Consider the following 26,199-nt stretch of genomic DNA (forward strand, 5'->3'; position numbering starts at 1 on the left):
TGCATTTTTCTTCATTTCTAGACACAGTCTTAAAATCTGTTACACCACATGCTGAGTTGCTGAAATATTTTGCACAGGCAGCACTCAAAACTTCATATATGTCTGTAAATATGCTAGGAGTCAAATCTCAGATCAAACTTAGACAAACTTGCATTGTCTTTGAAGAAATGAATCCCTAAAGCTATGTAATGATATTCTGTAAAGTAAAATTAATATTATTCTCTATTATGACTGTGATGTGGGAGGTCAAGAGCACACTAAGGCACATATCAGGGCACAGAATCCTACTATGTCAATTCAGCAGCAGTAAGCAAGCTGAGTTAAAAACTAAAGACACAACAAATTATTATATTCACATTAAAGACATGACAGGCCATTAACATTTTCCTCACAGTTTATTCTACAATATTAATCTACTATAATGAAAATGTGCTTTATGAATTCAATTAGCAATGCATACTGTGAAAGTTCATGTACACATAATATAGGATTTTTAATGATATAATGGAACTGAGAATTATTCCTACTAGGCCAAACTTCAGATTATCCCATCACACATCGCCACCTTGGGCTAATTTTACACAATTCAACAGAAATAATAATTCCATTGCTACCAAAAGAGAGAAGTCCATCCCCTATCCCACTTCAACTAGCTATTCCTTTCCTGACTGTAGAGTTGCCTCCTCCCTCCTGCATCTGGTCTTGCTTTCATTCTATGACAAATCAATTCACAACTTAATAAAAAATAAACTGGAGTAAAAATGAAATGTTTTGCTGGATTAATGAATTGGATCTGCCTGTGAAGATCTGATGAATGACAAAGTGGGCAAGAGTGAGAGTACGAAGATAAAAACACCTTCTTTTTCCTCACTGAATTGCTACATTTGCCCAGTTGCTTTCTGATAGCCCAACATCCCACAACAGGTTCATCACCTAAGAATGGTTTGAAGTGTTTCAGAGAACAAGAATTAGATCTCTAGGTCCTTTACACAGCCAATACAGAAAGATGCAGTTTATGTACAAAGTCAGAGTGTGATCTGAACCAGACTCTTTCTGGCCTGTGAAGTGTTGGCATGTTTTCTGTCCAGCATAGCAATAAAGATTCAGCTTTTCTGCATTCAAACTGCAAAGGTAATTAAGAAATCCAATGCAGATAGTTAGAATGTAACCCGCATGTGTCTAATAAACACTGTTAGGCTGCTTCTGTAAATTCCAGGTACCTCACCAAATTGTTAAGTGAGCCCTGAAGGACAGGTGATTGTGTAATGAGGAAAAGATGGATATGGAAAGCTAGAAAAAGTTATCCATGAAAACAAGAGGAAAAGGTCGAGAAAAGAAGTTTAGGAATTTCAGTTCAGTCTGTCCTGTTTTTTTTTTTTTTTTTTAATGATAGGTATAAACTCACCGTTCAGTGTTAACAGCACTATTTATATGGCCATATAACTGCATGCCTTGTGTTGGCTAATTTTCAGCTATATACCAACTGTAAATTAGGTAAAAAACTTAAGAGACTGTGGATATTTTTGCTATGGTTTAGATGTTATAACGTAGCTTTCATAGAGAGAAATGAATATTTCTAAGGCTGAAAGAAAAATCACGTGTTTCTTTCGTCAGTGGCAGTGCAGGTTTAAGCAACTGCTACTCTCAGCCATTCCTTCCTCTTTCCACACCACCACATCCATTATGCCAGCACAGCTGTTTGTGCAGCCTATGGTGAAAACGTGAGCCAACTGTGAAATCCTGGGGTGGCAGAAAGGAATCAAAATCAAAAGGAATCTTATAACAACATGTGAATTTAAGATGTATGAGAAACTGACCTTGCACTGGGACAGCTATGGGGTATATGGAGGCCTTGATAAATTGACCCTAGAGGATCTGAGGTCTGATGAAGACTTTACAGACTCTTATGAAATTTCATAATGTGTCTTGAGGATCCTCTTATTTCTCTAATTCAAAAGCTTTTTATCTAGTGACGGTACTTTCAGCCATTTGTCATTTGTAAGACTTTTTATGGAATAATCTTAAATTACTTGAAAATAAATCTTCTTGAGGAGTAAAGGCAGATCCTTAAGTGCCAACTGTCCTATCCCTGTTTTGCTCTTCTCTCAGAAAGTCAATTGAATCGCAGCTAGATACATGTTTATGTGTAGGTATAGATATAAGTAATGTGTACGTATACCGCTTACAACATTTTTTCAAGCCACTGTATTTTTTACATCAAGTACGCAGTTTGTCTTTCATGTTTTTGCTGCCTAAAGGAGAGCAGAAAATTCATGACATCTTCATCAAATACAATATCCATATGATTAAATTCTTTCTGTTCAAAATGTTTTATACTGGAACAGAGTTGAACAATCTATTTCCATAAGGACACACAGATATTTATATCTCACCTGTCTGATTTGGCAGCTTCTCCACAGTGCCACAGTTTCTCCTTTTTTTAAGAACAAGGGGTTCTGTCACACTTAAGTCCCACACCAAATGTTGCCCATTTGTAGATCTATAATGTTGGAATACTTCACTGTCCAGATGCATTGCACATGGGAGGCTGGGTATCTGGTTTCCATTCCAGGGACTACGCAGTAAAATGCATATCATTTAGGTGCTTTGAGGTTTTGGCTAATTTCAAGTCTGTGAGTACTGGCTGGGATTATTCATATCCTTGACGCTAGGCAAATGCTCAGGAGATTTACAATAACGTTAAGTCACCGTAACACAGTGGTCTCCGACTCAGAGCTTTTAGTCACAAACTCTCATTTTTCTTCACCTCATATCCTCATACCTCGAGTTTTCTGTACTTTTAAGTAACTATTTTTCTCCTTAAATCATAAATTCATGTCCCAATTTACCTACTATTTTACCATTATAATTTTGTCTTCAATTCAGACAGCTAAAATAAAGTAATTTTGGAAAGCTGCATTTCTTTAACATCTTTCCCCAGACCATCTCAAAATGCTTTATGAAAAATAACCAAGCTTTTCAGTGTCAAAAGCACTTGAGCACTTAAAAGGAAAATTGATTCTGACATAGCCCAAGCCTTTCTTCTCAGCCCAGCATTCTCTTGTCCTGATTCATTCCCCTTCTTTCCCTCTCCTCCTATACTAACAAAACTTCAGGCATCTTTGATTCATACATTTCTTTAACAGCTGTTATCTAACTGTAGAATATTTCTTCTAAAGTCTTGATTACACCATCCTTCACATAGCCATCAAAATCTGTTTTCTATCTGAAATCTGGCACTTTTTTTCTGTACCTATTTATCTTTCCAGTCACCTCCTACCTATTCAATTTACACTTGGTAATTCATTGGGTGGCTCTTATTTCCCCACTATCTTTTTCCCTCTTCCACCTTTTAATGAGCTCTACTTCAGTTCCACCCTATTTCACCACTCAACTTTTTAACTCTTTCGTTCTTTGGATTGCAAACCTGGCCCTTCCTTTGCATGTATTTTCTTTTTGCCTGAATCAAATATCTGAAAATCAGTTTGGCTATCTTTGAAGCAATTTTTTTTTTCCATAGAATTTTTCTTTTTGCTAATCAGTTCTAGTTCTTTTAGTTAAGAGAATATCTCTTATTCTTGAACTTCCAGTAATGGAAAACACATTCTTTTTCTACCTGTTGATTTTGAATTTGACATTAGACATGCAGACAATATCTCAAAAGCAGGGACTGAATAAAAAGGGAGACTGTCTATACCTGTTTGTTTCACAGAATAAACTCTTTATCGTAACACCATAATTTAAATACTACAGCATGGGAGCTCTCATTGCCAGTCTATGTACTTTATTGGGAAAGAATCCACAAGACAAACATGTATTTATGCTGATTTGAGACAAGAGTGCCTTAGTTAACATTTTTTCACTCATACGTAGTACTAAATAATGACAAATATGGTAAAAAATGAAAGACAAGATGGTTCTGTCAGAGCTAGTAAGAAATGCTTTAAACCCTCTTTACCAAAAGGGTTAAACAGCTGTCTAGGGCATGTTTTAGTAGCCATACTACTTGTAAAACACTACCAGATATCACAGTACGTTGCTTTCTTCAGAAGCAAAATTGTAGGCTTGAGTCACTCCTTCAACTGCTGCCCCTTCTCCGTACTCTTTGCTGCCCCACCTCCCATCTACCTCTTTGCAACTTTCAGCACTTACTGATGATGGCAGTGAGAGGAATAGATCAAAGTAATTAATATTGCTATTACTGTTAGTAGTATTACTGTTAGTAGTGATATTGTAGTCTGAGATTTTCTTACTCCACTGATTATTTGTCTACTATTTAATTCATTAATTTCAGAAATGCGAATAGCAAGTAATAGGATATTTGAAAAAAATGCATGTTAGAAAATTACTGTTTCAAAATGTTGAATAAAGAAGTTACTTGCTCTTAATTCTCAAATGTGGCCCTGCACTAGGATACTGACAGTGCGTTGTTGCTTTTACTAGAATTTGTTGTGTCTTTCTTTCTTGGGTATAGAAACTTAAATATATATGAAAGCAGCTGAAAACGCAGAAGGCTAGTAAAGTACTGAGTTTTAGTGAGACCGAGGAGTTCTCTGTCAGGGTGAAAAAAAACTCCTGAAGATGCTATTTTACCAACACACACGAACTATGAGCACCATCCAGTGGCAAAAGAAGTAAATCACATCTTATATTTCCCATTTCCTCTTTTTTCTTCAAATAGCAGAATTTACCTAGGCATTTAAGTTTTTATATTAAATTTCCTGCATTTTTTAAAACTGGCATAACTACATTTCCGCTAACTTGTAAAAGATGCTGTAGCAGTAAGCTTTTTTTGAGTACACTGCATTCCAGCTGAACAGTGCATGTTACTTCTTTCATGGTGGTCAATACAGTCAAGTGTTTTCAGTGTATCTAAAACTCATCTGCAAACACATCCTTCTTTACTCTGCTATTTCTTTCACAAGCATGATTCCTCCCTACTGTGACAAGCTCACTATTCTCCTTACACCAGCATCAGGATTCATCAGCTAACATATATCTGCTGCTCCCTGAGAACAGGCTTCATTGTTCAACTACTTATGTTCTTGGTTCTTGGGTTTTTTTGGTCCATTCTGGTTTTTTTCTTCTCTCTTCTCTTCTTTTCTACACGACACTGCAAAGTATCTATAAAATTTTGATATTTCACAAATGACTAAATCAGGTAACAGGACTATATAATCTGTCCTGCATCTCACTGAATTTGAGAACTTCTGTTGAAAAGTATGGAGGTAATGGCATAGCCCTTGCTTGTGCCATACTGGTGCTGACCAATTCCATCACCTTTCTTTGGGGAAATCAGACCTCACAAAGCGTGTTGGTTTCAAAAACCTTGCATCTTCTGCAAGAAATAATACCAGAAATGTATTTTCACTTTCCACATGGGAGATCTTGTTCTTACACAGTCAGATATAGACTAACACACAAATTAGACTGACATGACCCATGTATATTCTGCATTTCAAATAGATAACTATCTGAAACCTCTCTCTCCTTTATGCTACTTCTTTTTATCCACAAGGACAGCAAGTAGTAACTTGCTCCCAGAGCTGAAGTATGAAAATGGTGTGAAATCTCTTGGTTTTAACAGCAATAGTACATCCAAATTGATATTTTGCTTCAGCAGTTCTTCAAGGACTTGGATGTTAGACTTTACAGTTATTATTTTTAATGTTTTTATATCTCCACATATAGCTATTTTGTGGACCAGACATGCTTCTTTAGGCAGGACAGACAGTCCCTTCATTTTTAGACCACCAGACTAAAGCAGATTAAAGGAATTTCTGCACCTCAGGGTGTTTAATCATGGTTGAGATCAAACTATGAATCAAATATCCAGTAGTAGACAGGACATACATTCTGGGCTTTCTCAAGCCTGAAAAATGTCATGAAGCTGAGGAGAGACATGCTAATGGGAACTATTAGAACCAACTGCTTGAGAAGCAGTGGTTTAAATGAGTGGAAAATCTAAATACTCATTAAGTGTTGAAGGAGACAGGCAAAAGGCCAGAAAGAAGACATCCATTCCCAGCAGGATAATCAGCAGTCTGCTTAAGTAGCTTTAGTCCCCTTCATGGTACTTTAAGCAGAAGTAGCTACTGCACTTCAATAGCAAGATCTTGCTCATAGTCATGCTCACAGGTCTTCCACAGCAGCAGACATATGGCCATTGCTTTAGATTTAAAACTAGGGTCTATACAATTAAAAGCCCGTGTCACTGCAGGCAAGAAGTCTGTAAGAACAGGATTCTGCACTCTGTGATCTGGGCACAGAGGGTATGCATGACAATTAACCTGAGTAGTCACTCACCTTAGAAGCCTGATGTGATATGACAGTGGAAATATGCTGTTGCTTTGCTGCAGCAGGAGTATGTTGTACATGCTTTCTCTGTGTCTCTAATGCTGATCCATTACACACAGAGTAATATTGCCAATAGATGAGCTATGAATGCACAACCTGCTTAAATTATGCCAGCTTTCTCCCATATGTTCTAATACACGCATTTTAGACCACTACCTTAAACTTTGTTTTATGTGCACAATTCCTCACAAATGTAAGGTAAGTATGGTAATTAAATGCAGCTTGTTCTCAACTGATACTACTAGTTCACTTTCTGATGATTCAAAATCACTTCCAAAGCTCTCAGGTTAGAAACAGAAAATTACCTGGGATTATCCTCCCAAAGACAAAAGAGTTACCCTTAAGGAATGTTATTAGGTTGCTAAGATATTTTGATTTGTTTAAGATTTTGCTCCTTTTTATCTGACATAGCTTTTCCATGTTGATATGTTTAAAGCTGTACTCTTGGAAGCACACAGCTACAGTACATGTTAGAATCCTGTTGTTCCCCACATGGAGAAGCAGAAGTCACTTACCTCTTGGGATAACAGCACCATAATTCAGCCTTCACAATTTTTCTTCACACATCAAAAGGCAAGAAGTAGAAAATGAATGATAGACAGAACTATGCAAAAGATCTGTACCAGTTTTTGGCCTCTGAAACAGGGATAAACTGGAGTAATGACAGTAAGACAGTGAAACATCTATACCTGGTTATGATTCTGAGACTTGCATTTACCTCAAGTGAATCTGGTTCTTTGATGCTGGGACAAGGTAACTAGGTTACTGCCAGTTTAACCCCAGCCAGCAACTAAGTACAACACAGCAACTCGCCCATTCTCCCCTGATGGGATGGACCAGAGAGTCAGAAGAGTAAAAGTGAGAAAACTCAGTTTATAATAAGTAAACAATTACAAGTGTATTAGGAAATCACAGAGAAATACCTTGTCAATCTCTTTATTCATAGGTTAAAATGTAATGCCATACAGTTCTTAACAATTACTGACTGAAAAAAATTATCTGCATAAAACAAGCAAAACTGAAGACCAATTAAAAAAGCCATCTTGCTTCAACTTTTGAAACGATTACATACAGAATAATATACATATTTACATTACAAGTATATTATATAAATATAAGATATATGTAATCTTGTAACCACAATAAATATCAAGAAGGTCTTTTTTAGGCACACAGCATAGAAAAAAATGCAGAATCTGCACAATCCTTAAGATTCTTGGAGTGACTCACTCTTACATAGTTTTCACACTGAAAAAGCAAATATTTTACATAAAATATACAGCCACGGTTTATGAAGTCCCCAGTGAATGGGGAATCTTTCCTTGTCTTACTGTAAGTCTACTCCATGATTTTCTAATACTATTGCTCTATACAGCTATTACATAAGAAAATAGTTTGCAGGTTTTTTTTCACTCAGCTAATAGCTCAAGTAATAATCAGTGCTAACAAAATAAGTACAACATATCTACATAATGTATATACAAGTGTTTGCTCAAACACGGGTTTGAACTACTTCTGAGCTCACTTTTAATACTGGGGAATTGACCTGAAAGCAGAACAAACAGGAATTTCAGTGATACTACTCCAGAAACATTTTATCATTTGAGTGAGACCTAAGATTTCAGAGGCAGAAAACTTGAAATTTAGAAATTAATTGAAAAAAACCAAATTCTTGGCTACGCTGGCAGATGCAGGCTGCCACTGATTTGAATGTATTCCCTTCAGTGCAAACGAAAACCCAGAGAATTAATCCAAAGGGAGTTTTCTCAACCTATGCATACAGTCATGATGTTTAAAGACTGTCGCTATGGAGCACCTGAGATCATACTCTAGTAAGTGAAGCTGACCCTTCTTGTAGCCATGATCAGCAAGAGAGGAGAAACAAACAGTGGAGGGCAGATGTTCCTGCAGTTACAAATCAGACTCCCGCATATCAGGCATATCTGCCATAAGGTACCCAATACCATAGCGTCCATTTGGAGCAGTGTCCAGAGTTGGTGATCCAGTCTGTTTTCGATATATATTTTTGCCAAAACTTGGAGATGGCACTTCACTAGGACTCTTCCCATGAATCAGACTTGTATTATCTCCCTCCAGATTAACAGGTTCCTTTATTATCCGGCCTCTTTTGTACGATACAGATGCCAAACTACCAGAGGTGTCATCAATAAGGTTGCAACGGCGCACCATGAAGACTATTGGGACTGGCAGCATTGCCAACACGATCAGAGATATACAAACAACCATTGCCCATGTTGGATAGCTGCGGAACTCTTCTGTAGCCTGAGCAATCCAAGAGAAAAACTATTAATACATTTTTACTTAGAAATGAGCAAACCTGCAGTCCTCACAAATGCCTGCAGTTTTCAAACACATATTCACATTTTTGTAACTTTGCACCCAGTGAGTACAATTACAGATCACAAATTTGAACAGTCATGGAGATGTAGGATTGCTCTTTCTGCCAATAAGCAGGACCAAAACACTGCCCCACAACTTCCAAGATGCTGAGAGCACTCTAGCAGAACCCAAATCAAGATTTTCATATTAGGCTTTCTGCTGTATTTTTCTGTAGTTGTTCCCTGATCCACTAAACGATGTTCAGAACAAACGTGCAGTGGTATCGGTAACCGTGCCTGGAAAATAAGACCTTGTTCTGTAGGCTAAGAGCTGGTCTAGACAGGGACTGTCTCAGGTCACCCTGTGGCACTGTCTCACTTGGTATAAACTTCATGTAACACACTTAGTGGGGGGTAGGGACTGCATACCACACCTCTATTGCATCCATGAATCACTGGCCAACAGACTTAGTTTGCCTTATTTTATAAATGGAAAGGAATGGTATGTTTGATGTTCTAAGGCATTTCCTTTTCTAATTTTTGAGGGCAAGAATCAAACGGAATGAGCACTTTAATGACAATTCCTAGAAAGCAGTACTAGTTGTCTGATTAAAGGTAGACGTCTACCCACAGTAAAACCAACCTTTTGTATTTACACTTTAACTGTCTACGCTGCAGTTTACTCCCAGCTAATTCAGACAATTGTCCATTGAGGGTCCCCAAGATTAATCTCTCTAACATTTTACTCTCCCTATGTATTGTATGACAAGCTTGTAGAAACACTTGAGGGCTCATGAGCCTACAAGCTAGCAGAAGTCTTAGGAGTTGCCTTAACTAAATCTCTTTTCAGACCCAACACGATGCATCCAGACAAGTTTTCTACGAATCAGATCTTACAAGAGACAGGTTTTAATGCAGCTGTTACCTAAAATGTGATACATGTTCCCAAAGGGGAAAATTTATGACATGGCTAAATCTCAATATTTAATTCCACATAAAAAGTTGATGTGTTTTCTGAAATGATTTATTCAGTGTTGCTATGCAACTATTTTATCACAGAATCATAAAATCATTTAGATTGGAAAGCACCTTTAAAATTATCCAGTCCACCCATTAACATAACACTGCCAAGCCTACCACTAAACCATGTCCCTAAGTACCATGTCTACATTTCTTCTAAATACCTCCAGGGATGCTGACTCAACTACTTCCATGCACAGCCTGTTCCAATACTTGACAACCCTTTTGGTGAAGTAATTTTTTTCTAATATCCAGTCTAAACCTCCCGCAGTACAAGTTGAGGCCATCTCCTCTAGTCCTATCACTTGGTACTTAGGAGAAGAGACTAGCTCCCACCTTGCCACAACCTCCTTTCAGGTAGTTGTAGAGAGCAGTAAGGTCTCCCCTCAGCCTCCTTTTCTCCAGGCTAAACAACCCCAGTTCCCTCAGGCAATTCTCCTAAGACTTGTGCTTCAGATCTTTCACCAGCCTTGTTGACGTCTTTGGATGTGCTCCAGCACTTCATTGTCTTTCTTCTACTGAAAGGCCCCAGTGGAACACTGTGCAAGGTGTAGCCTCACCAGTGCTGAGTACAGGGGCACAACCACTTCCCTAGTCCTGCTGGCCACACTATTTCTGACACAAGCCAGGATGCTGTTGGCCTTCTTGGCTACCTGAGCACATTGCTGCTCATATTTAGCCGTCTGTCTACCAACACCACCAGGTCTTTCTCTGCTGGGCAGTTTTCCAGCAATTCTTTCTTAGGCTTGTAGAACTTCATGGGATTGTTGTGACCCAAGTGTAAGACCTGACATTGAGCTTTGTTGAAACTCATACAATTGCCTTTGGCCCATCAATCCAGCTTGCCCAGATTCCTCTGCAAAGCCTTCTTACTCTCAAACAGATCAGGACTCCTGCCCAGCTTGGTGTCATCTGCAGACTTCCTGAGGGAGCACTCGATCCCCTCATCCAGATCCTTAATGAAGATACTAAACTGAACTGGCCCCAACACTGAGCTTTGCGGAATACCACTTGTGACTGTCTGCCAACTACATTTAAATCCATCTACTACAACTCCTTGAGGCTGTCCAGCCAGTCAGTTTTTTACCCAACAAAGTATATGCCCACCCAAGCCATGAATAGCCAGTTTCTGCAAGAGAATGTTGTGGAAAATGTTGTCAAAGGTTTTACTTTGTTGCATTGACAAAATCCACAGCTTCTTCCTCACCCACTAACCAGGTCACCTTGTCCTAGAAGGAGACAAGGTTAGCCAAGCAGGACTTGCCTTTCCTAAACCTATGCAGGATGGGCCTGAACACATGGTTGTCCTGTACATGCCATGTGATGGCACTCAGGATGATAAGCTCCATAACCTTTCCTGGCACTGAGGTCAGACTGACAGGCCTGTTACTCGGGTTCTCCTTCCAGCCCTTTCTGTAGCAGTCATTAACCATTTCCCTTTGGATTATAGATGATAAGGTAGGTCAAACAGGTTACACAGAGCAGCTGTGGGATGCCTCATCACTGGAAGTGTGCAAGGACAGGTTGGATGTGGCTTTGAGCAACCTGGTCTAGTAGAAGGTGTCCCTGCCCATGGTGGGGTGTGCATGTGTGTGACCTTTTAAGGCCCCTTCCAACGCAAACTATTCTGTGATTTTATGGAGGCTTCATTCTGCTACTCTTCCCCGTCTTCCAGCTCAGTGGGATGGGTACCCAAAGAACAATTAGTCATACTATTAAAGACTGAGGCAGCATTAAGTACCCTAGTCTTTTCCTCAGGCTTTCTCACTATGTTCTCCCCATATCCAATAAAGGATGGAGATTCTCTGTAGCCCTCCTTTTGCTGCTGATGTATTTACAGAAACATTTTCATTGCCTGTTACTTCAGTAGTAATGGAAGTCCTAGTTGAGCTCTGGCCCCTCTAATTTTCTCCCTGCATAACCTCACAACATCCTTGTAGTTGTCTTGAGTTGCCTACTTCTTCCAAAGGTCATAAAGTTGGGTTGGTTTTTTTTCTGAGTTCCAGCCAAATGCTCCTGTTGAGCCAGGCTGACCTTCTTCCCCTCTGGCTCATCTTTCAGCACATGGTCACAGCCCGCTCCTGCACCTAAAAGACTTCCATCTTGAAGAACACCCATCCTTCCTGGACTCCTCTGGCCTTCAGGAATACCTCCCAAGAATTCTATCAGGCTCCTAAACAGGCCCTCTGGAAGTCCAAGGTGCCTGTTCTGCCGATCGCCCTCCTCACTTCTCCAAGAATCGAGAACTCTTATCATTTCATGATCACTTTGCCCAAGACAGCCTTCAACCATCACATCACCTGCAAGTCGTTCTATGAAGATTTAATGAAAGTGAACAAACTCTTCTACCCTTAAGAATTTCTTCAACATACATCAACAAACTAAAATTCATAAAAGCATGAAGGTTTCTGCCAAGAAGTTTAATTTTAAAAGCAGAAGTACTCTAACATTAAAAAAGTTATTTTTACATTTATGTTACTTGAGATAAATACAACTGTGTCACTATTTATACTGATTTTGAATTTCTGATTGCAAATATTTTGTCTTTTCATATACTTCTGAAATACTTCAGATATGATCATAATTGTGATGGCATCTGTTACATACATACCTTTTCTTCAACCCAAGCATTGTAGCCAGGAGGACTTAATCCCATTTGGACAATGCTAGCTGCTAACAAACATAACAATACTAAAGGTGAAACATATTTCCACATGTAGTAATAATACTGGCTTGGAGAAAATCCAAGCATGTCCTTCAGATCCTCCATAAATCTGTGAAGGGAATAAAAGGTTAGAGTGTTAGATACTGAGATTTCAAGTACTACAATTGACACATAGCACCTAATTTGAGGGAACAGACACACAGAAAAAATGCATGTATAGAAATGGCTGCAGTTTATATCACTTAATGGGCTGATTGCTTGCATCACTAGTTCAGAACAGATGAATCGCTACACAGTGTGGTGACTCAATAAACTGTTTGCTGGACTGTGCTGGAAAGATATGTAAATTCACATTTCTTTTCAAGATTGTTTTTTATATCTTCTTATACTGTTTACTGGGTTGCTTACTAGGGCCTGTGCAATTACTTCTGAGGACATACACTACCAGCATATCACACAGATTCTGCAAAATAAATTTTGAACCCACATGTGCGCTGCAGTGTATAAAATATCTTTAGGGATAAGCTATGTTTTGCATCATGTAAGTTACTGAAATAAAACTTTGTGACATTTTAAATCTGCCTCCTTGTGCCTCAAAATTCCAAGTCACATTTTTGTGCTTTTGACAGTGGCATACACGATTACAGAGCCAGTAGAAAATTTTTCAAGTTAATTCTTCTGGAGCTTTCACAAGCATTGACTCTGTTTTAACTCCCTTGTGGTCCCACTCCCTTTTGAAACATACATCTTGAAACAGCTCTTACAGCAATAAATACATTTTCAAAGCAGTTACACATGTGAAACTGCTGTCATATAAATGCTCAAAAATTTTTTTGAGCTGCATAGTTTCGCGTATTCTTTCCTTTGTTTACATGGTAATGAAACACATCACTAAAGAAACTGAATTTACAAATGGCTTGTGCCTTCTACAGATAGCTTTTTCTTTCCGTGATCTCCAATTCTTCAGTGAGTTAAACATAAATATATTATCTTCACTTTAAAGTCTTTCATCATCTCCATTCCACTTATCCTTCTTTAAAACCTACCAAGCTCCTTTAGTTCTGATGCCAGAATAGCAGATTTTCCTTCTTGGCTACAAGGATTCACGTTATCTTTTTTCTATCCTTTGGCTGTAATGCCTTTGGATGTAATATTTTTGGTTGCTTGGGTTTTTTTCTATCTGATCGAAGACAAAGTATCTAGAAAGGCATGTATAAGGATCTTCATCTACAAGGAGGACCCCTTGGTACTGTAACAGCCAAAGACAACCTGAAGTTGTTGACTCCAACGGTTTTTACGAACAAGAATACTAGGTTCTTAAAGAAGGATATTCTGGAGAAATATATATCAGAATAAATACTAGGATTACTCCAGAGGGAGTGGTAACCATTATTAATGAGAAATCTGGCTCTTAACTTTTCACTATACCCTGTCAGAACCCCTTCTGAAAAAATGCATCAACTGCCCTCTGATTTAGAAGCAAAGTATTACCATATTTTAGCTATTCCCAAACACCATCTTCCTCACAGATAGGTTGTTGAGCTTTGGCATGTCTAACTGTCTTCAGTGGCACTCTACCCGACTAAACATTACCAATCTGATAACTGAGACATCTGTTTCATCTTTTGGTTGCGTGCAGAAAAAAATCTCCATGGTGTTTTCATGTCTATGTGATCAATTATAGGATTACACATGTGGCAAGTCTCCCTTAATGAGTAAATAGATCAGGCACTACTTGCAGAAATAAGGTCTTGAAACCATATAATTAAACTTTCTTATTGTAGTTCTATTTCATTATGGTGAGGGACTGGTTGATTACTCAGACTGAATAAGTGGGAAGTCAAATGAAAACCCACCCATTCTATGTCACCCTTTGTACATGCAAAGGAATCATAGATGCTTAAATTACTTCAACATGCTAGTATAGCATACTCTGTTTTATCTGTGGACGGCATGAGTTATTTTTGATACGAAGTCTTCTATTCCTCAGGTGTGGCAAACAATGATCTCGCTTAGTGAACACGTTCTGGTGATTTCAGTCATGCGATGTAAAAAAATCAAAGGGGCCTGATAATCTCTTCAGCCACCACTGATAAAGGTCACTTCACTGTCAACTATGCTGCTTCCAAGTAAGATTCAAAACTGTTCCTTGCTATCATTTCCTCTATTTCCTCTCTCACAACTAATGCAAAGAACAATTAATTGCTACAACAACCCAAACTAAATCTAGTTCATAAACTGAAACATTCTTATTGTTACTGCCACTAGAGTTTGCTTTGCTCCTTTCTCAGGCTGCTTAGAATGCTGCAGATCTGTTTAGAACACTCATTCTCATCTGCTGCTAGGACCATGGTTATTACTTCTTGAAATCTTTCCCTTGTTGTCTTATTTCTATATAAATTCCTCATCCTTGTATATTCAGCCTCCTTTCTGACTCTCTAATTTTGCCTTTTTTACTGCATTCTCCTCTATCTGGATCTGTTGCAATCGCTCTTTGGATTTTACTACGCTGGCTTGCTGCAGTTTATCTTGCTCCAAACCTGTTCTTAAAACCAGACTGGATTCACAAATAGATTGACTCACTTTCTACTTACTTGAATTTATGTATTTATGTGTACATTGCAAATACTTTGCATAATACAATTAAGTAGTCATAATTATTGTACTTAATACTGTTGATATGAACAGGGGAATACATTTCCTTCACTTACTTGTCTATTCCATACATTCGGCTGACTGCAATATTCTCCAAAGTGACCACAATAAGCAGGGGCAGAGTAGCTGAGTAGTCATCGAACATTGTCACAAAATAATTTCCAGAGCGCTGCACGAAGATGAGGCCGATAAAAAATGCTACTGAGCAGCAGATGACTGGAATAAAGAACACAAATGTGAACTGCAATTATAACAAAGTTCTGTAGACAAAGAGGAAATGAGTTCAAAACAGCAAAAATGTACTTTAACATATCATATAATCAGGATTCATAAGGGGTCTCAATGTTAAGAATACCAGTAATCCTACCTACTCCCTAAATAACAGAAAAGCTAGGAAATTACATTTACTGGAATTGCCATACTATAGCAGTCCTGATTAAGCAATGGGGATTAATCAAGTGACTACTTCTCACGAAACACTGAAATTAAAGTGAATGCAAGGCTAAAATAAACAGATGTGATAAGCTAAACATCATATATCATGTTCCTTGGTCACTAGATCACTTTTTGGAATTAAGAACTGAAAAGAACCAAACTTTCAGACTAGGAGTCTAAAAAATAAAAAGGCTGAATAAGCTTCCCCTAAAAGACAATGCACAGCATGAAGTTCCGTTAGGATCTGTCTAAATCTATTTAAGCACTAACCAACATTTCTGCCCCTTCTTTTGTTGAGAGACAACCTGAAATATATTTTTAAACGCTTGATCCTGTATAATCAATCTCAATACATTTTTTTTTCTACTAAATTCATCAAGAATAGGACTGAAACCTTATGTCACCATAAAATAAGTCAAATTTCAAAAAACTGTTAAATCTGTTGTAGGTTAGGCACCAGTAAGAAGATTCTCCCACTTGAAGTGTCTTTTTCTGCTCACTGGCAACTTATGCTAAAGATACATCTGTCTGTAATTAGGTTAAATGAATCTAAGCCAAAATATAATATATCCTTACACAATTTACCCATGGCATAAATCCAAGATAATCAATTAGTATTGATTACAGTAGAGAAGCAATGACAATGACACTTTAAAATACTACAGTAGAAGACCAATCACTTCTTTCAAACCTTGCAAGAACTATTGTTATAGTGACTTTCAGAGAATGGAAATTCATAGAATTAAAGCGATCATTACAAATCGGTGTGAAATCCCAATGCAAGGTAACAAACCCAAAAGAACACAGGTAAAATCTCCTCAACCTGAGTGTCATTTTTCACGTTGAGTCTTTTTTACTGACCCTGAGAAAAGAATTAGACCACTAGAACCGTGATTATGCGAATTCAGAAATTCTTGGTATTCTTGTGTTCTCCCATTGTGCCTCACCATTACGTTCTCAAAATACACATCTTTAGTTGTAAATTACAGTTCAGGTAGTTATACTCATTATAACTCCAGACATCCATATGCAGACTCTAATTTGGAAATAGTTGAACACAAAATAACTTTAAGCATGAGTTCCTGAACTCAAGAGAGTCTGAACTGCAACCACTGTGTAAGAAGTTGCAAATGTGTTCACACTTCTGTAAAAATTGAACATTTGTGGTGTTAGGTACAAACTCTAGTGCAGGCATAATCCTTGTTAAATCACATTCATACAACATGAAATATAATCCAGGCATTTCAGTTTCATACGTTAATTATGAAAACTCCACATCATGTTGTAACTCAAGTACAACAGAGTTCAGCAAAAATCAAGCATGCATATCACTCAAAAAAATTATAAGAGTAATAAGGCAGTTCTTGAATATCCCTTTATCTTAATAGGGTTTTTTTGTCAAATGCAATAACAGGGAATTACTGTAAAATGCTCCATTACTGTAAAATGCTCCATTATAGTAGTGCCTACATATAGAATTTGCATATATACTTAGGAATAACAACTAGTTTCTAAATGTCACACGGGTTACTCAGTAAGAATTTCAAAGCTGATGAAACAAAACAAAACAAGTGCTTAATAGGTTAGGAGTTCTGAAAAATCAGTTGATTTATCTTTATGAAGAATTTTATTCTTAGATCTAACAAAGTGAAAAAAAGACATGTTTTCTGTTCAATATTATTTATTACCTAAGTAAGGTAAGGAAAGCAGTCAGGAAAGAACAGTGATCTGCTGCATCAAGGGTTAACTCACATAAAATATATTATTGTTTCCTTCATAGAATTAGAGAACACTGAAGCAGCTTGTTATATTTTTATTTTCTATCTTTCCTGTCACAGGTATTGATACAAAATCTGAATTTTTGCATAACATATCAAGTTCTTTGCAGCTGTCCTGAATATTTTCAGTAACCTAACTTTCACATTTTATGCTGAGGTTCTATTTCAAAAAGAGAATCTGCTACAAGATCATCAGAGCTATATGACCAGGTTACACCTCAAATAACTTTGGGCATTTAAATAAATAAATAAAAAACCCCAATTACACAACTGAAGACGCTTTCCACATTCAACAGCGTAAAGTATGTTCCTCTAGGGAGTAACCATACTGACTTTTAATGTAATAAATATTTCATCATAAATTAAGATTCTATTTGGCCTACTTAGGAATACTTCGTAGTTGCTTGCAATGTATTTTCCTTCTTTCCTTTTCCTTTGTTTCCCTGATGTGTGACAGAGGCAGGAATGGAAAAGAGCTCAGAAGGACTGACTACATAGAAAATTATAACAGAAATCCTCCATTAAAATTTGAGTTCCAGGACATTCCTTCTCTTGAAGTACTCAGGAAAAGGTTTTACTTGCAGATATTAATGTGCTTTTATCTACTGCTCTAGTGAAAGAATAAAGTTTGTGCAACTCACCCGTAAGAATTTCTTTCCTGACTTTGAAGGTATCAACAATGGGTGCAATAATACCTTCAATGGTTCCAAACATGCTTCCAAGTCCTAGATTTACCAACATGAGGAAGAACATGACTGACCAGAAAGGAGAAGCAGGGAAGTGGGTCATTGCTTCTGTAAAGGCAATAAAGGCTAAACCAGTTCCTTGAACTGCCTGTCAGTGAGAAAAAAATACATGTTATCATTCACAGACAGTACTTTTTTTATACTGTGACAGTCTGATTTCATGTTCATACAAAGTCATTCATTAAATCTTGAAGGTCCAGCAGGAAGCTGCTATCTAATATGTGATGCTTTCAAAACTGCAAACTTAATTAGTACTATTTACTGAAATATTGGATTTGGCTGAGCTTCTGTAAGTCAACCGATATTAATAACACACTTCTTTCCCTCTTTCACTGACAATTTTGTATGAGAGAAAAGCTGCCTCTAGGAAGACCTTATAGCAGCCTTCTAGTACTTAAAGAGGGCCTACAGGAAAGCTGGGGAGGGGTTCCTCATGAGGGAGTGCAGTGACAGGACAATGGGTAATGATTTTAAGCTGAAAGAAGGTGGATGTAGATTCGATATTACAGAGAATTTTTTTACTTTGAGGGTGGTGAGGCCCTGGAACAGGTTGACCAGAGAAGTCACAGAAGCCCCATCCCGGGAGGTATTCAAGGCCAGGCTGGATGATGCTTTGATCAATCTGGTGTTGCGGAAGGTGTCCCTGCCTGTGGCAGGGGGGGTGGAACTAGTTGAACCTGAAGTTCCCTTCCAACCCAAACTATTCTATGACTCTGTGATGACTACTAGAAAATATTGTGTTTTCTCCAGCAAGTGTATAAATTACCCTATTCTAATACCTAGTTGTTTCAAATTTAAATGGCAGGTATACAGCATAGAATCTTCTAATGTCTAAGCCATCTATTTGGCATTTTAGTTTCAGATACTGGTGCAGCTACTTATAGGTCAATGTTTAAACTGGAAGTCCCCGTGAAAAAGCTAGAAAAATGTATTTTCTTTTACTTATCTGGCTCACTGTAAGATTGTAAGATTTCAAAACATCAAAAATTACACTCATTAAACAATTACCTAATAAATAAAGAATAACTTTCTTACTTTCTAGTGAAGGAGTATTTACATTTAACCATTGTATCTTAACACTAAAACACAGCATAGTTTAAGATGTTGTATAGGTACACCTCTGTTCAGTATTTGAAAAATTCTCAAGCTCAACTCCTCTAAAAAAAAAAAAACACCTTTAAAACCTCCAGAGGACAGTGATATAATGATCAGGCTGTATTTTAAATCAATAAAGACCATATTAAGACATTGGACCCAAAAGTCCTCAGGTGAGCTGGAATGTGACCCTGCACAGAACTATGGTTTCATATGGATCCCTATAGGTGTACTGCTCATAAGTGTAAGTATACTTCACAGTTTATTTCAAGCTTAACAAACATTCATCCATTAATAACCTCTGTATTTAAGATTTACTTATTGCTCTCACCTTGTTAAGTTCATCTTCAATTTGACAAGATTTCAGACCAAGAGAATCAAACTCTTCTTCTTTAACTTTCTGAATGATGTCATAAACTAAATTGTAATCTTCTGCTGTAATACTTGAGAAATTTATATGATGTGGGATCATATCCTGGCTGAGATTCCCTATTTTCAAAAGTTTTAAAATCTTCTCTGAATTCCTGTAAAACACAATAAAATAGAGAAGTCAAATTTTATGATCTGTTTTAACTCAAATGAAATATACCATAAAAATAATTAAAAAAGAAATGGATATTCATACTGGATAACACATTTTTCATTTATGATATTGGCTTTGAAGCCCAGAACTGCAAACACCACCAAAGTTGCCAGCACAGAAGTGAAAAAATTGATGAAGGACACCAGTACAGCATCAAAATGGCAGTTGTTGTCTCTCTTGTTGTAGCTTGAAAAGGCAATGACTCCACCAAATCCAAGCCCTAAGGCAAAGAACACCTGAGTAGCAGCTTCTCTCCAGACCTTGGGCTCCAGCATTATTTCAAGCTGTTTGAAATTAGATATAATATATGTCAGCTATAAAATGCATTTCTATTATATGAAAATACAATAGAAAAAAAACAGGACGATCTGTATCACAAAATGCTAATACTCCGCTACAAATGTGTTTTCATCATGATATCATGAAAGTTGGATGTAAAACCTGAAGTTAAACAAACTTATGGGCCAGAATTATTATTGATTTTATACTATATAATCCTTAAAGAGACACAGAGTATGTTCCCAACAATGCAGCACTACTGGAGATATATGATAACTGAACTAGCAGCTAGCTACGCCGTGAAATGAAAGAACATTCTTTTTTTTTTTCATTGCATTTACTGTCTTTTTGTCCAGTACATGTATTATAAGTTGTAAGATTTATTTGGGGACTATTAATCCTCTCATAAATGCAATAAGTATGTTGATAGTTGTTTTGTTGCTATTTAAAAAAAAAAAGTGAACAGAAATACACATGTTTATATGGAATTCTATCACATGCAAATATGTAAACCAAAATACAACGTATGAAATAAACGCTGGACACCACAGCCTGCAGGGTACATGAGTCAAATCTCCCTTAAGTTAGATACCTCAAACTTACTCCAAGTTAAATCAGTCATGTATTTGAGAGACAACTAAGTCTTTTATAACTATCTTGTTCTTTCATATGACCACAGTTCAAGAAATAACTTTAATAAAATTACGAGCCATTCATGTATTTCAGATCCTCCTATATACTGAATCATGAGAGAGAAGTACATGTGAAATTTAAATATTATCTGCTCAAGTTCATTCAGGGCCTCCATTTTTTTTTAGCAGTGAAAGATCTTACTTCTGCAAACGTGTTGGAGTTTTTTGTCTTTTTTTTTAAGCTGTCGGCTTACTGAAAACAGTAAAACTAAAATGCATGCATGCCAGCATCAGAAAAATGATAGTCTCACTATCAATCTGCTACTGTTACGATATTAAAAAAACCTTCCAAATTCCCATAAAGGTATAGTATTTATTACAGATGGGTAGCAAATGCTTTCGTTATTCTTTTAGCTAAAAACCTAAATATTTGGGGGAAAAAAAGTGTTTATGACAATAACTTTTTACTGATGCAATTTTTGTCATAATTACAACGCACAAGTAGCTATTGCACGTAGTTCAAGCAGCTTGTATCACAGTCATGCTACAGATTTTCCACTAGAGTGAGCTCGAGGAACAGTCTTAATTTTACCAAACCTGGAAATGATATCATCAAAGGTGCATTCCCCAAAACACGTTGCCTAGCTAAGTCACAATAAACTTGTAACTGATTTGCCATTAGAAGATATTTACTGTGAAGTTTTGTGGGCTCCATTTAAGCTTCACAGTCTACTACATTTCCATGGCAGTAGTTGACCTCAGTGGGCTTTTCATATACCTTTCCTTAGATTTTTTATTAAGTTTATTATTTAGAAATTCTGCTTTGTTCATCAACCACACCAAACAGAGAAATTCTCGCCCTCTTCATCAGTCCCGTGCTCTCACACCTGCACCAATGCATGCGAGTCCTCTGGTGTGCTGACACAACTATTCTGTGGAAATGTATTGTGATTGTCTGTGGCCAAAGTGTGGTCTTTTGCTGAACTAAACTGAAGTGGTAAAGAAGTTTTCCCCTCTTGTGTCTATCTATGTGCATTATTTTCAATTTAGTTCAATTTAGCAATCCTTTTTACAGTCTGCCTACCCAAATACACTGTTAACACATTAGAGCAAATGAATTCCTACAGGTTCATACAAACCTACAGTCCAAATTAGTACTCCAGTATAGAAGCAAAGATTATAAATAAAAGACTATGGAAACTTTATATTCATATATACTGTGTGTGATGCATAGGCCTCAAATTTAAGGCACAGCTTAAGTTTTGTGATACAGAACTAGAAACCAGTAGAAGAAATTACAAACAAGTTTTCTTTAAATTTTGTTTATCTAAACACTTGAAACAATTGCATGACTAAGTTGTAATTCTAAGCTAAGCATCAGCTCCAACTTATTTTAGGTCTAACTCATAAAAGCTGAAAAAGTGAAGGGTAAAGAGACGTTTGTATTCAAGGGGAGTTTTAATGTTTACTTCCCCTCAGTATCTAGCAGTGTTTCTTAAGTTAAAGAAAGCATTAATACTGTGGTGGATAACCCAAATTATAACTTTAACAGGTCTGTATTCCATCTCTACTCTAAGACTTCTTCTTCGCTGGTAAATACTGAATTTCTCTGTTCCCCACATTTCCCCAAACTTGCCTGAGCAGCCTGCATGTTCCCACAGAACCACAACTCTTTAAAGCAATGACAGTGAGTGAAGCTGAGCAAGACTGCATATCACAGTGCAAGAAATAACAATGTGATAGCTAACAAAGGTCAATTTTATAGGATGGCAGCTCTCCACAAACTAAAAACACCTTGAATCAAAACAACTGACAACATCTCATCATCTGACATTAGCCACCACTTGCACTGATTTTAATCATCTTATCATTTGGCTTTAATTTTTGAATCATCAGTTCAGTTCAGCTTAACTGTATTATGAAATGGACTTGTTGGAAAAACCATTTCACCACACAATAACACAATACGAAGCCCTGCATTATGAATTCCTGAGCAAGTATGGCTCTGACTACTCAAACTTCCTGTAGTATAGACAGCTACAAGCATTTGAGATGGGCATGGGCAGAATTTAGAACTTTAGACTAAACAATGCCTCATAACATCCCTTCTCATCCCTCTAGCTGTAAAACTTAAAAGTTTTGTAAGACACAGTCCTGGTAAAAAAAGCTGATAATGAAAAACATATGCTTAAACCTGCTGCTGTCTTGGCATGACAACCATGAGGAATACAGTAAGAAAAGCTGAATGGGAAGTACTTAGGTTACTTTTAGAACATGAGCAGAGTACTTTTTGTTTGGGTTGCTATGCAAATGGCATTAATTTATTTGTCAAAAGGAACAAATTTGTCGTTTTTCAAAAAGGGACAAGTTACCCGTGTAAACTCATGACAGTGTTAAAGGTAAGGCATTTCTCTTTGACATTCCAGAACTAGGTATTTCAGTCATAGAGAATGGCAAGACTTAAGAATCATTTCTCTTTTCAGTATTTGGAGCTTTGTAAACATCCTAAATTCTGGAAATAACACTTTCAGTTGCTTAGCTTTGCAAGGGCATCTAAATCTGGGAACTTGTCATCTAAGGGAGGTAACTCTACACAGACCCTTGGAAATGAACAATTCTACACAGACGTACTACAAGCAGAAATTAAGCACATACCTTAGGTGTGAACATGTGACGAATTCCATCCACTGACCCATTAAGGAGTAGTACTCTGATCAGAAAACACAGAAGTACCACATAAGGGAAAAGGGAGCTAAAATACATGACCTGAAAAACATTAAAAAAAATTAACATGGTCTTTCATTTTCATAGCTTCTTTTCATTCATAGCTTCATTCACTACTCATTATCTTTTGGATTTATGACAGAATAGAAAATCATATGCTTTAAGAAATATGCAGAACCCTTCCCATTCCCCTTGTGCTGCATTAGAAAGCAAAATCACATGACTGTAACATAAATTCTGTACAGTATTAAAACAATATGGTTGCCATTGTGTTGACTAACTGATTAACTACCAGGCTTCCAGGGAAATTCATTTCTATAAGACGACAACAAGAAGGACAAAGTAGTCTGGTTTAGAAACGCTTCATTTGACAAACGCTTTTTGATCCAAGTGCACAGCATGGTAAAGATATGCAGCATGAACAGAAACTCTGTCTTCAGAAGGAGAGACAAGAGGCAATAGAAAGCATATAACCAATTGATTCAAACCACTAAGTAATTCTTACTGCTAAAATAGAAGAAAAGCTGGGGATATTCTCTGATCTACAGATGTAGTTAGTTTGTGTCACAAAAACTACAAAGCAATATTGCACCAACTACTGGACAATGAAAATTACATGGAATCGTCAGAATCCTGAAGCGCAATGTCACACAGCTTTCCATGCTGTGAATAAGCATGCTTTTGCTACTGCATTTGTGAAGCCTAACACCTCTGGGCTTCCTTATCACTGAAACACTTGTGTAACAGAATAGCTTTCTGACACATTCACAGACTCATTCATCTAATATAAATAACAAAAAAATAGTAGTCAAATACAATCTTTCACTCTCCATCATGAATGAAAACAAATCTATTCCGTGCTTTGAAGTCTGACAAAATTATTCACTAAATTTGTTAGTTTTTTCTTAAACTGAAATACACTAAAGAGGTCACAGAAATTTCCACCTTAGTGCCAGACTTTTTAGTAGTAAAGAATTTTGCTATCAGAACAGATTATTTTTCATCTCAAATTCCACTGGGATCAACTGACATAGCAAATTATTCAATAGCCAGTCCAGCTGGCTGTGTGGAAAAGAAAGAAGAGAAGGTGATGTACTCAGATGCAATGGGATGGTTAGTCATTAGTCAAAAGAAACAATCCACAATCCTGAAAAGCACCTGTGTTAACGACAGAAGGGTAGATACCAGTGATAATAATGATAAACAGAAAAACGCCAAGGAATTTTAAGGACCTGGGTGCACTGCAATCATATTGTGAGTATACATGGAAACATAATTTCTTAAAGATTCAGGAACACACAAACTTAGTGCTGCATTAACAATCAAACACAGCTGAGGTACAGTTGGTTGCAACTGTTAAGTTAATGAGAACAGAAATTACTCTTTCTCAGACCTCCTTCCCACTAAATTACTACAATTCCCACTAAAATTACTACAATTTTAATGCTTAAGTACTAATATTCCTCTACTTTTGATTATACAAAACTGGGGTGAGTCACAGCTTCTAACCTGCTCCTACAGATTTCAAGAGACAAAAATCAGAGGGTGTGGTGAATAAAAATGTGGTGAAATGTTTCAAAGTAAAATGCTGGCATTTAAGTAAAGGGTATACTCACTTTGCCTGAAGACTGAATGCCTTTGATCATGGCTAGGCATACCATGACCCAGGCGGCCAGCAAGCAGATAGTCATCTTCCAATTTAAACCCCCACTCTCAGACAAAGAGCTGGAAATATTCAGTGCTTCCCTGTACCAGTAATAAGTGGTTGCAGAACTTTTTTCACACTCCGGTTCCACAACTGTGAAGAGATGTTAGCAAGTAAAGAACGGGCTCAAGACAGAAGTACTTTCCCAACATTATATAATGATGTCCTACCAATTCCCAATATTTGCAAATGGTGCCGTTATCATTTACTGAGCAACTACACTCAAAGGCGTTCACTAAAAGAAACGGGTTCTGGAAAAATCTTTGTAAAACTTTTTTTTGGGGATAATGTATTCCTCTGCATACAGTCAGTCTGAGTCCTGGGCAAAATTTAACTTACACTTATGTACCAAATAGTAAGGCAGGCCTAGATGAAGGCATATATTTAATTTAACAAACATAAGATCAGATTACCTACAGATGACACTGTGACTTACATAGTACTAGAAGTATCTCTCTGAACTTGCACACTGAACTGTATTAATTCTGAAACTGTATGCAAAACAAATTTCCAATTGTGCCTGCTTTGATGACACTCAAATCAATAGACAATTATTATTATAAACAACAAAAACAATAACATAGTTACCAAAGCGATAAGAAAAGTTAAAAAACAGTTCCTACAGAGCCATGATAAATCAAAATTGCTACATGTATTCCAGAAGCGGTATTTTTATTATAGTGCAATTCTGCTTTACTCATGTTACTGAACAGTTTAAGCAACTGTATGTATCTAGACATAAACACATAAACAGTATGAATTCTTCAAAGCAAATATTTACTTTACTTTTTTAGAAATTATTATATCTGAGAATCAATAATATCTCTAAACTAGGTCCTGACTTAAGGTTAATTAAACAAAAGGGAAAAATATACATTAAAGAAATCTAATACTGGTGTCAGACCTTCACTGAAATAAGCCGTGAAAAATATAGGACATTATCAAATGTAATGCTTTTCTGTGTTTAATTTTAGTTCAGATGACCTCTGCTGAAGTTAGGCTTATACACTGTATATTACTATTCAGGTAGGATAAAAGTATGTAAATAAACACTGTGGCTTAATTAATGGACAATAGCTTCTGAAATACAATCAATTTGACTGGAAACCAACATGCACATACACTACAAAAACCTTGTATAACTTTTCAAATGCCCCTGGTTATGTTCTTTATTAAAGGGGTAAAA

At 36.9% G+C, this 26,199-nt stretch overlaps 1 protein-coding gene across 1 annotated transcript in view; it reads right to left on the reverse strand.

Moving 5' to 3' along the window:
• Positions 1-7,287: 7,287 nt before the first annotated feature.
• The window catches only part of SLC6A15 (solute carrier family 6 member 15), a 29,203-nt gene continuing 10,291 nt past the window's right edge, over positions 7,288-26,199 (reverse strand). The window contains exons 4-11 of the mRNA XM_069858401.1: positions 24,925-25,106; positions 23,240-23,350; positions 19,716-19,957; positions 19,422-19,614; positions 17,891-18,083; positions 15,093-15,252; positions 12,328-12,490; positions 7,288-8,640 (exon numbers count right to left, since the gene is read on the reverse strand). Of these exons, the coding sequence (XP_069714502.1) occupies positions 8,269-8,640; positions 12,328-12,490; positions 15,093-15,252; positions 17,891-18,083; positions 19,422-19,614; positions 19,716-19,957; positions 23,240-23,350; positions 24,925-25,106 (1,616 nt within the window). The 3' untranslated portion in view covers positions 7,288-8,268. The remainder of the gene's footprint in view (positions 8,641-12,327; positions 12,491-15,092; positions 15,253-17,890; positions 18,084-19,421; positions 19,615-19,715; positions 19,958-23,239; positions 23,351-24,924; positions 25,107-26,199) is intronic.

The sequence above is a fragment of the Phaenicophaeus curvirostris genome, chromosome 1 (genome assembly GCF_032191515.1).
Source record: "Phaenicophaeus curvirostris isolate KB17595 chromosome 1, BPBGC_Pcur_1.0, whole genome shotgun sequence".
NCBI classification, from domain to species: domain Eukaryota; kingdom Metazoa; phylum Chordata; class Aves; order Cuculiformes; family Cuculidae; genus Phaenicophaeus; species Phaenicophaeus curvirostris.